The 12015-nt window shown below is 40.6% G+C and overlaps 1 protein-coding gene across 17 annotated transcripts in view; it reads left to right on the forward strand.

The window, feature by feature from the left end:
* The window catches only part of MTMR3 (myotubularin related protein 3), a 131428-nt gene that overhangs the window by 73068 nt on the left and 46345 nt on the right, over positions 1-12015 (forward strand). For 16 of the 17 annotated variants that reach the window (XM_059876098.1, XM_005218080.5, XM_005218082.5 and 13 more), the window contains 3 exon segments: positions 208-293; positions 8468-8557; positions 8958-9074. In XM_059876098.1, the coding sequence (XP_059732081.1) occupies positions 291-293; positions 8468-8557; positions 8958-9074 (210 nt within the window). In that variant the 5' untranslated portion in view covers positions 208-290. 17 annotated transcript variants of the gene reach the window in all.

The raw sequence follows: 12015 nt of genomic DNA on the forward strand, positions 1-12015 counted from the left end.
GATGCACAGGATGCTGGCTCCGTCTCTGGGTTGGGACAATTCCCCTGGAGGAAGGCATGGCAACACACTCCAGTATTCTTGCCTGGAGAATCGCATGGACAGAGGAGCCTGGCAGGCTGTAGTCCACAGGGTCGCACAGTCAGACATGACTGAAGCAACTTAGCACACACATGGAAAATTACCAATTTTGTCCTTTTCCCCCCCAAGTTTCAGGCATAAAGGAAAGAAAAGGCTTGCCAGGATACTGAAGAAGGGACGGAGATCTCTCCTCCTAATCTGGGCCTCCTGTCATGGTAAGTACAAAGAAATAACAAGACAATTGGACTTGAACTCTGTCCTGACAGTTAAGTGAATACTAGTAAGTTTATAGTTACCTGTCCTCAGAACTCTTTTGTCTGTTTTCTTTTATTGTTTACTTAGTATCACTAGTAATCATTTCTAGTGTCTTAGAGCAGTTTTGCTTCTATTCACTTTAATCGTGTGAGTTAGATATTGTCTCTTTTCAGTCAGGTAGTATAAATAGATTCAAGACCAAATGTTTCTTGGGCTTCAGGTTTTTCTTTCTTTTCTGGGAAGGAAGATACAGTAAGAAGCTTTTCTCTGTGTGTATGTGTTGCGTTGTGGAGAATTAATATGGTCATACACATTCTTTATGAATTTTCCTTTCTGGATTAAAGCAGTTCCCTGTCTTCCCATTTTTTCCTCTTTAACATTGTTTTTATCCCAAAGAAGATGAAGTAGCTCTGCATAACCCCTGCCTGTGTCTGTGTCTAAAATGAGTATATTTCAGTGACTTGTGAGCCATTTAGGACCCACTTTAGGCAGAGAAGTGGGAGCAATGAGCCAGCTACATTTCTATCAGGCCCGAAAATATGTAAACAGTGCTTCAAGGCTTAAGAAAGAAATGGTCTTCTGTAATATTGTCCTGCTTGTACCTTGGTGATGTTAGCTAGATCCAAACTCTGTCATGCTGGCACACAAAGAAGGAATTGAAAAGGCCATGTTAATTTCAAGCATCATTAGGAACATGGGTGGAAAATGCCTTTCAACATTAAAAACAAACTAAAACCAAAAAAACTAGTTGTATAGAAGTGTCATTAAAATGAGAAAGGTGACTGCTGTCATTTTTAATCTTTGCCAGTTTTTTCCTTAGTTTATGGGCACAACAGCTTTCTGATGTATCCTATACCCAAGTACTGATGAGCTTTTCTTTATAATGTATTATTTTATTGGTTTTCACGAGTTTTGAATGAATTGAAGAGGTGTTTGCCTAATATTTATATGATATGTATGCCAGTGCTAATGAGTCGCACGTGGCGGGCTTACGAAAGCAGCTCTGTTGTGTACTGAAGGGTTGTCCTTCGCTGTATCCCGCACAGCTGCAGCAGCGTGGTCCTTGCTCTGGTGCCACTGGGGGTTCTGGTGCCCTGCAGACAGTCTTCCTGGTGTGCTCTGGAGATACGTGTGTGTGTGTGTGCGCATGTGTGCGTGCACGTGCAGTGTTCAGGGAGGCAGTGTGACCATGTGTTTAAAAACTCGTTAAGCAGCTTTATAATAAGTTTTTAGAAGTACTCATTTATAATTCTTGTATTCCTTCTAACTAGTTTATGTGCCTGTGTATAGTTTATGTAGTTGGAATTAAAACATAATTAAATTTCTGTTTTGTTTATTTCACTAAATGAATTAAATATTTTTCTTTGTTGACTTGTTGGACTTCTAATGATTTTTTACTAGCTAACTAACACTTTGCAAATTGTCGAACCATTGGTTTAAGTAGTATTAATTAATATTTTCTGTTTTAGCTATTTGGTTACGTGTTCTTAATCCTTATTTTTCTGTGTAGAGAATTCAGAAGCACTGATTTTTCTTGAATATCATCCTTTCATACTTCTAAAAAATTCTTGAATGAGATTGAGATCTTTTGGGGAGGTTAAGCATTAGGAAAATGTTTTTGTGTTTCATTATGGAAAATCTCAAGCCTATGCAAATTGAAAATAGTATGATGAACCCTCATAAGCCCCACATACGCATCAGCCAGATGCAGTAATCAGTTCATGACCACACTTGTTTCTTCTGACTCCCCACCCCCACCTCTTTGGATTATGTTGAAAGAAATCACAAATATTATATCAACAGAAATTTTTATTTTTGATGACTTTTAATGCCACTCTTAAGAGTGGTAACTAAAATTGACAATGAGACTGATAATCACTTTAAGCTTTTTCATTTGTCAAATGTTTCTACACATATGTGACTCTAAAGAGTAGTTTTTTTTTTAAAAATCCTGCAACGTTTATATATAAATTTAGTTTATAGACATTTCCACTGGTTAGCTTCTACTCCCCATGTTCTTTAAATATTTATCTTTAATGTTGACTTCCCCTTGACTTATAAACTGACTTCTGTTACCTGCATAGTTTACCAAGTAGCAGAAGTTAGCCTGGAACTGTGGTGACTGATCTCCTTTCAAGATTTTATAGTGACTCCATACGGAGCTGGTAGGGATTAAAAAGTATGAGGTTCCACTATGCCCGGTGTTCCTCAGCGATATTAGGAAATTGACCATGTGGATTATATTCTGTTAAACTACTGCTTGTAGCTAGCCCAGGGGAAATTTGTTTTCCAGCCTCTTAACAGGTTAACACACCTGCCAGACTTTTGTCTTCCTCGCCTTCATCTCCTTCCAGCTCTTCCCCCTTCATCCATCTCAAGTTTGGCCTCCCTTTTACCTATGAAACTCAGTAACTATAAAAAATTAGGCAGTTGATTCAGCTTATGTTTAGCTAAGTAATATTTTTACCATTCTTCTTGGAAAGTCAGTAGTCTGTCCTCAGTTCAGTTCATTTGCTCAGTCATGTCCGACTCTTTGTGACCCCATGGACTGCAGCACGCCAGGCCTCCCTATCCATCACCAACTTCCGGAGTTTACTCAGACTCATGTCCATTGAGTTGGTGATGCCATCCAACCATCTCATCGTCTGTCGTCCCCTTCTCCCCTCTTCCATCTTTCCCAACATCAGGGTCTTTTCAAATGAGTCAGTTCTTCACACCAGATGGCCAAAGTATTGGAGTTTCAGCTTCAGCATCAGTCCTTCCAATGAATATTCAGGACTGATTTCCTTTAGGATGGGCTGGTTGGATCTCCTTGCAGTCCAAGGGACTCTCAAGAGTCTTCTTCAACACCACAGTTCAAAAGCATCAGTTCTTCGGCACTCAGCCTTCTTTATAGTTCAACTCTCAGGATTAGGATTAGTCTATCTTAATCCTATAGTCTATCTTAATCATAACCTCAGATATGCAGATGACACCACCCTTATGGCAGAAAGTGAAGAGGAGCTCAAAAGCCTCTTGATGAAAGTGAAAGTGGAGAGTGAAAAAGTTGGCTTAAAGCTCAACATTCAGAAAACCAAGATCATGGCATCCGGTCCCATCACCTCATGGGAAATAGATGGGGAAACAGTGGAAACAGTGTCAGACTTTATTTTTCTGGGCTCCAAAATCACTGCAGATGGTGACTGCAGCCATGAAATTAAAAGACGCTTACTCCTTGGAAGGAAAGTTATGACCAACCTAGATAGCATATTCAAAAGCAGAGACATTACTTTGCCAACAAAGGTCCATCTAGTCAAGGCTATGGTTTTTCCAGTGGTCATGTATGGATGTGAAAAGTGGGACTGTGAAGAAAGCTGAGCACCGAAGAATTGATGCTTTTGAACTGTGGCGTTGGAGAAGACTCCTGAGAGTCCCTTGGACTGCAAGGAGATCTAACCAGTCCATTCTGAAGGAGATCAGCCCTGGGTGTTCTTTGGAAGGACTGATGCTAAAGCTGAAACTCCAGTACTTTGGCCACCTCATGTGAAGAGTTGACTGATTGGAAAAACTCTGATGCTGGGAGGGATTGGGGGCAGGAGAAGGGGACGACAGAGGATGAGATGGTTGGATGGCATCACTGACTCGATGGACGTGAGTCTGAGTGAACTCCGGGAGTTGGTGATGGACAGGGAGGCCTGGTGTGCTGCAGTCCATGGGGTCGCAAAGAGTCGGACACGACTGAGCAACTGAACTGAACTGAAATGATCTTCAAGAGAATAAAAGTGTTCTGTTGTAGTTGTTTAGTTACTAAATCTTGTCCAACTCTTTGTGACTTCATCAGTTGAAGCCCGCCAGGCTCCTCTGTCCATGGGATTTCCCAGGTGAGAATACTGGAAAGGGTTGCCATTTCCTACTCCTGTGGATCTTCTGACCTAGGGATTGAACCTGTGTCTCCTTCATTGGCAAGAGTGTGCTTTACCTCTGAGGAACCAGGGAAGCCCCCTTATGTGTTTCAGTTCAGTCGCTCAGTCGTGTCCGACTCTTTGCGACCCCGTGAATCGCAGCGCGCCAGGCCTCCCTGTCCATCACCAACTCCCGGAGTTCACTCAGACTCACGTCCATCGAGTCAGTGATGCCATCCAACCATCTCATCCTCTGTCATCCCCTTCTCCTCCTGCCCCCAGTCCCTCCCACTGAGTCAACTCTTTGCGTGAGGTGGCCAAAGTATTGGAGTTTCAGCCTTAGCATCAGTCCTTCCAAAGAACACCCGGGACTGATCTTCAGAATGGACTGGTTGGATCTCCTTGCAGTCCAAGGGATTCTCAAGAGTCTTCTCCAACACCACAGTTCAAAAGCATCCATTCTTCGGCGCTCCGCCTTCTTCACAGTCCAACTCTCACATCCATACATGATCACTGGAAAAACCATAGCCTTGACTAGATGGACCTTTGTTGGCAAAGTAATGTCTCCGCTTTTTAATATGCTGTCTAGGTTGGTCATAACTTTTCATTGAAGGAGTAAGTGTCTTTTAATTTCATGGCTGCAGTCACCATCTGCAGTGATTTTGGAGCTCAAGAAAATAAAATCTGTCACTGTTTTCCCATCTCTTTGCCAGGAAGTGATGGGACCAGATGCCATGACCTTAGTTTTTTGAATGTTGAGCTTTAAGCCAACTTTTTCACTCTCCTCTTTCACTTTCATCAAGAGGCTCTTTAGTTCTTCACTTTGTGCCATAAGCATAGTGTCATCTGCATATCTGAGGTTATGATATCTCTCCTGGCAGTCTTGATTCCAACTTGTGCTTCCTCCAGCCCAGCATTTCTCATGATGTACTCTGTGTATAAGTTAAATAAGCAGGGTGACAGCATACAGCCTTGACGTACTCCTTTCTGGATTTGTAATCAGTCTGTTGTTCTATGTCCAGTTCTAACTGTCGCTTCTTGACATGTATACAGATTTCTCAGGAGGCAGGTAAGGTGGTCTGGTATTCACATCTCTTTCAGAGTTTTCTACAGTTTGTTGTGATCCACACAGTCAAAGACTTTGGCATAGTCAATAAAGCAGAAGTAGATGTTTTTCTGGAACTCTGTTGCTTTTTCATTGTTGGCAATTTGATCTCTGGTTCCTCTGCCTTTTCTAAATCCAGCTTGAACATCTGGAAGTTCACGGTTCACATACTGCTGGAGCCTGACTTTGAGAATTTTGAGCATTACTTTACTAGTGTGTGAGATGAGTGCAGTTGTGCGATAGTTTGATCATTCTTTGGCATTGCCTTTCTTTGGGATTGGAATGAAAACTGACCTTTTCCAGTCCTGTGGCCGTTGCTGAGTTTTCCAAATTTGCTGGCATATTGAGTGCAGCACTTTCACAGCATCATCTTTTAGGGTTTGAAATAGCTCAGATGGAATTCCATCACCTCCACTAGCTTTGTTCTTAGTGATGCTTCCTAAGGCCCACTTGACTTTGCATTCCAGAATGTCTGGCTCTAGGGTTGTGATCACATAATCATGATTATCTGGGTCACGAAGATCTTTTTTGTACAGTACTTCTGTGTATTCTTGCCACCTCTTCTTAGTAGCTTCTGCTTCTGTTAGGTCCATACTATTTCTGTCCTTCGTTGTCCATTTCTGTCCTCTATTGCCTTTCTGTGTGAGCAAAATTCTCTTGGTAGCTCTCATTTTCTTGAAGAGATCTCTAGTTTTTCCCATTCTATTGTTTTCATCTATTTCTTGGCATTGATCACTGAGGAAGGCTTTCTTATCTGTTTCCTTGCTGTTCTTTGGAACTCTGCATTCAAATGGGTATGTCTTTCCTTTTGTCCTTTGCCTTCACTTCTCTTCTTTTCACAGCTCTTTGTTAAGGCCTCCTCAGACAGCCATTTGCCCTTTTGCATTTCTCTCTTGGGGATGGTCTTGGTCACTGTCTCCTGTACAGTGTCATGAACCTCCATCCTTAGTTCTTGCAGCACTCTCTCAGATCTAATTCCTTGAATCTGTTTGTTACTTCCACTGTATAATTGTAAGAGATTTGATTTAGAAGTCAAAGCTGAGAAACCCTTAAAATGTTCATAAATTCATTTTTATACAATACCAATTTCACATAACATTTTTAATGAAAAGTAATATTTTTCTCATCCAGCAATAATTAATGTAAAAGAGTGATGTTGTTTTACATTTTTACAGTTTTTAAAAAAATATTTGGCTTAATAGATGATAGCTGGGTTCTCATATCTACTTCTGCATCCATTTTGTTACAGTGTATTTTTTGAAATAAATGAAGTAAATCCAGCCTTCCTCAGTAGTTAGAAAATGAAAGAGTAATAGTTTCTCCAGGTAGTTGTGTTCTTCTGTTACACATCAAAACTTGACAAGTGTTAGTTCTTTGAAGGTTAGTTGCAGTGTGGAATTTTGAAGTCATGTCAGTGAACGTTTTGTATTATGTTAAAACCATCAGTTGTCTTGCACTTTAAATGGATCTTTTATCCATGCATGATTTTGTAACATCATGAACAGGTCATTTTGAAAATAATGACTAGTGAGAAAATGAGTAATGCACATCTCCCAAAGGTAGACATATTTTGCAATAAAATTTCTTTTAAAAAATCACACTTGGTAGTATTGCCACTGGGCATATCAGAAAAGTATTTGGTACTGGAAAGCTGTGAAGTCCCTTGTGGCAGATGATAGCCTCTCAAAATTCTAATTTTCTCATTAAAACTTCATCACTGGCAACTGATTGCACTTGAAGAAAAGATCTACTGAAGTCTGAATTACCATAGTTGGTCAGTTGTTCTTTTCAGTTGCAAGTGGTGCTCATTCATTTGCAAAAGAAGTTGCTAGTTCAGCTTGTAACTGAAACAGTTGCACAAGTGCTTAACTTGAGACAACCGTAATACTTCACTGTGCAGCAAAAGGCTTTCATGTGTATTTCCTCTTTATTTATTTATTAATATTTTATTGTATATATTTGTTGGACATGCAGCATGTGGGATCTTAGTTCTCCAACCAGGGATTGAACCCATGCTCCCTCCATTGGGAGCTTAGAGTCTCAACCACTGGACCACCAGGGAAGTCTGTTTCCTCTTTAAAACAGAAAAAGACTTAAGGGTCAGAATGGAATAAAATTGACCATTTTTCTCCTACTTGTTACCAAGGACATTCAAAGTGCCACTGCTAGATTGTACTAAGGGGCCAGCAGGCTTACCCACTGAGTCTCTCTGTGCTGTTTGTACACATCTCAGTGCAGAGAAAAAAGGCTTAGTAGTATTACAGGCTTAGTATTAAAAAAAGTCTTAGTATTATTGTGACTGTGGTTTTGACCTCATAGAGGCCCTGAAAGGGTCTCGGAATCCGCAGATCACATTTTGAGAACCATTCTATTAGGGTTTATGTTTAAAATTGCTATTGCTCTTATAAAATTTGCTGTGTAAATAATTTCATCATAATTTACCCCTGGACTTCCCAGTAGATTGTTTTTCCCCCTGATCTTTGTATACCATACAAATTTATAATGTAAAAGACTTTTTATGTAAATTATGATTAGTTCAAGTGCCATTTAGATTAAATTTATTATCTTTTGAGATTGCCTTAATAGAAATAAATATGTAATACAAAGATTAAACTAGGGATATGGTTCACACACATGTTTTCAGTTTGAGGATTCAGTTCTTCAGTTTACATTGAGAAGAAAACAGCTTTGTTATGGAAAGTTCCCATATAACCAGAGTAGACACTGAGGTATAGTTAACTCTCACTTAAAGTTCCATGTATTAATCCCCTCATAGACAGTTGTTTCATTTATGCTCCATTCACTTCCTTGTTACCCTTCCCTCCAAATGTTCTGAGTCAAATTCCAGACATTGGTCACATCATTTCATTCTTAAATAATAATAATTCAGAATGCATCTTTAAAAAATAACGGTTATAACTTAGGAGAAAAAAGCCACTATATCTTAGTTTCTCCTAAAAGTAATATACTAACAACTTACTAGCGCTTAATAGAAATGTTCTTAACCTCTTTGACTTTCTTTGATATTGGTGTGTTTTCCATTTAGAGGCACCTGGATTTTCATTGTGATTATGCTATTAGATATGGCAGAAAAACCAAACATGGAGTAGGAGCTTTGAAATTATTTAAACATTTGGGTTTTTTCCAGGATGAAGAGACTCGGCACAGCCTTGAGTGCATCCAGGCCAATCAGATCTTTCCCAGGAAGCAGCTGATCCGGGAGGATGAGAATCTTCAGGTAATTCCAGGCCACTTTTATTTGTGAAACAAGTGTTAAGCATCATAGTAACAATGTAGCAGAGCCAGTGGATTGAAGTAATGGACTGCATATAGGAATACATATTAGAGAAATGTATTTTTTCCCTAAACCACACACATAATAGAAATGTATGCTGGAGAACATCTCTTTTAGAAAGACTTTCCCACTGAGGTGTGGTCATCTTTGTGTCATTCCTTCTTTAGTCTTAAATGTGAATAACTAGGTCTTTTGCATCTTGTGGGTGTAAACCCATCCTCTCTAGGTCCCGCACCCATTTATGTACGAGCGACAGTGTTTATAGTCCCTTCACCTGAGCTGTGTTTAAAGGCTTTGCTTTACTACTTCAGGACTCTGAAGCGTTTCTTCTTCCACTTTGAAGGTCCCTTTTCTTGAACTTCATGGAGAAAGCACAGAGTACGTGGGCCGCGCTGAGGATGCCATCATTGCCCTTTCTAATTACAGACTTCACATCAAGTTCAAGGAGTCTCTTGTTAATGTAAGTGCTGTCAGCTGTTTTTCCACTAAAGTAGATGGAGAAGGGAAGTAAAAAACCTTAAGTTTCTCACAAGAGCAATGTGATATAGAGTTTAGCATGAAAACATTGTGTACTCTGCTTTTTTCTCAATTTAAGCACTGAGGACACTACGTTAGCAAGCAGCTCTTATGCTTGATTTAAAATGATAACGTGTAGTTGTCAGCTGAGGTGTCCATTGTTTAGTAACACTGCATGATTTGCAGTTGGTAATGCTGTATCATTAAGATTTGTAATGGTGCAGAAGCTGTGTAGGCTTTTATTTCTCAATATTTAGTAGTTACCGACTGCCTCAGTTGGAGAGAACTTCCTGGACCTTAATGTCAAATGCTAACAGAGTTTTGTCAGAAAAGTACAGTGGTGATAGCAAACATCCTTCACCAGCAACACAGGGAGATGACTCTACACGTGGACATAACCAGAGGGTCAGTACCAAAACTGGATCGATTATATTGTTTGTAGCCGAAGATGAAGAAGCTCTCTACAGTCAACAAAAACAAGACTTGGAGCTGACTGTGGCTCAAATCATGAGCTCCTTATTGCAAAATTCAGTCTTAAACTGAAGAAAGTAGGGAAAACCACTAGGCCATTTAGGTATGCATTAAGTCACTTCAGTCATGTCCGACTCTGAGCAACCCTGTGGTCTGTAGCCCACCAGGCTCCTCTGTCGAGGGGATTCTCCAGGCATGATTACTAGAGTGGGTTGCCATTTCCTTCTCCAGGGCATCTTCCCAACCCAGGGATCGAACCTGCATCTTTTACTTCTCCTGCATTGGCAGGCAGGTTCTTTACCACTAGCACCACCTCCTAAATCAAATCCCTTACAGTTATCCAGTGGAGGTGATGAATACTATAGGCAGAGGTTTATAACATTGTACAGGAGCCAGTGACCAAAACCACCCCAGAGAAAAAGATATGTAAGGAGGAAAAGTGGTTGTCTGAAGAAGCTTTACAAATAGCTGAGGAAAGAAGAGAAGCAAAAAGCAAAGGAGAAAGGGGAAAGATTTACCTAACTGAATGAAGAGTTCCAGAGAATAGCAAGGAGACACAGGACCTTCTTAAATGAACAATACAAAGAAGTAGAGGAAAACAACAGAATGGGAAAGACATGAGATCTCTTTAGGAAGATTGGAGATAGCAAGGGAACATGCGAAGATGGGCATGATAAAGGACAGAAATGGTAAGAACCTAACAGAAACAGAAGAGATTAAGAAGATGTGGCAAGAATACACAAAAGAACTATACATAAAAGTTCTTAATCACCCAGATGACTACAATGGTGTGGTCATATCACCTACAGCCAGACAGCCTGGAGTGTGAAGTCAAGTGGGCCTTAGGAAGCATCGCTATGAACAAAGGTAGTGGAGGTGATGGAATTCAGCTGAGTTGTTTAAAATCCTAAAAGATGATGCAGTTAAAGTCCTGCACTCAGTATGTCAGCAAATTTGGAAAACTCAGCAGTGGCCACAGGACTGGAAAAGATCAGTTTTCATTCCAATCGCAAAGAAGGGCTGTGCCAAAGAATGGTCAAACTGTCGTACAGTTGTGCTCATTTCGCATACTGGTAAGGTTATGCTCAAAAGTCTTCAAGGTAGGCTTTAGTACATGAACCGAGAACTTCCAGATGTACAGGTTGGGTTTAGAAAAGGCAGAGAACCAGAGGTCAAATTGTCAACATTTGTTGAATCATAAAGAAAGCAGGGCTTCTCTGGTGGCTCAGTCAGTAAAGAGTCCGCCTGCAATGTGGGAGACCTGGGTTCAATCCCTGGGTTGGGAAGATTGCCTGGAAGAGGGCATGGCAACCCACTCCAGTATTCTTGCCTGGGGAGTCCCCACGGACAGAGGAACCTGGCGGGCTGCAGTCGTGGAGTTGCAAAGAGTTGGACATGACTGAGCAACTAAGCACACAGATAAAACAAGGGAAATTCTAGAAAAACATCTGCTTCATTGACTGTGCTATAAAGCCTTTGACTGTGTGGATCGCAACAAACTGGAAAATTCTTAGAGATGTGAATACCAGACTGCCATAATCTATCTCCTGAGAAACCTGTCTATGGGTTAAGAAACAACAGTTAGAACCCTATATGGAACAGCTTACAGGTTCAAACTTGGGACAGGATTATGATAAGTCTGTATATTATCACCCTGTTCATTCAATTTGTATGCGGAGTAATCATGCGAAATGCCAAGGTGGGTTAATCACAAGCTGGAGTCAAGATCTCCAGGAGAAATATTAACAGTCTCAGAAATTCAGATGATACCACTCTAATGGCAGAAAGCAAAGAGGAACTGAAGAGCCTCTTGATGAAGGTGGAAAAGCTGGTTTAAAACTCAACGTAAGATCATGGCATCAGGTCCCATCATCTCATGGCAAACAGAAGGGGAAAAAGTGGAAACAGTGACAGACTTTATTTTTGTGGGTTCTAAAATCAATGTGGATGGTGACCGCAGCCATGAAATTAAAAGACGCTTGTTCCTTGCAAGGGAATGTATGACAAACCTAAGTAGCATGTTAAAAAGTGGGAACATCACTTTTCCAACAAAAGTCTGTATAGTGAAAGCTATGGTTTTTCCAGCAGTCACGTATGGATGTGAGAGTAGGACCATAACGAAGGCTGAGCACTGAAGAGTTGATGCTTTCGAATTGTGGTGTTGGAGAAGATTCTTGAGAGTCCCTTGGACTGCAAGGAGATCAAAACAGTCCATCCTAAAGGAAGTCAACCCTGACTATTGATTGGAAGGACTGATGCTGAAGTACTTTTGCCACCTGATGGCACAGAGCTGACTCATTGAAAAAGACCCTGATGCTGGGAAAGATTGAAAGCAAAAGGACAGGAGGGCGGTAGAGCACGAGATGGGTAGATAGTATCACCTACTCCGTGAACATGAACTTGAGCAAACTCCA

Source organism: Bos taurus, chromosome 17 (genome assembly GCF_002263795.3).
Source record: "Bos taurus isolate L1 Dominette 01449 registration number 42190680 breed Hereford chromosome 17, ARS-UCD2.0, whole genome shotgun sequence".
Lineage (NCBI taxonomy): Eukaryota > Metazoa > Chordata > Mammalia > Artiodactyla > Bovidae > Bos > Bos taurus.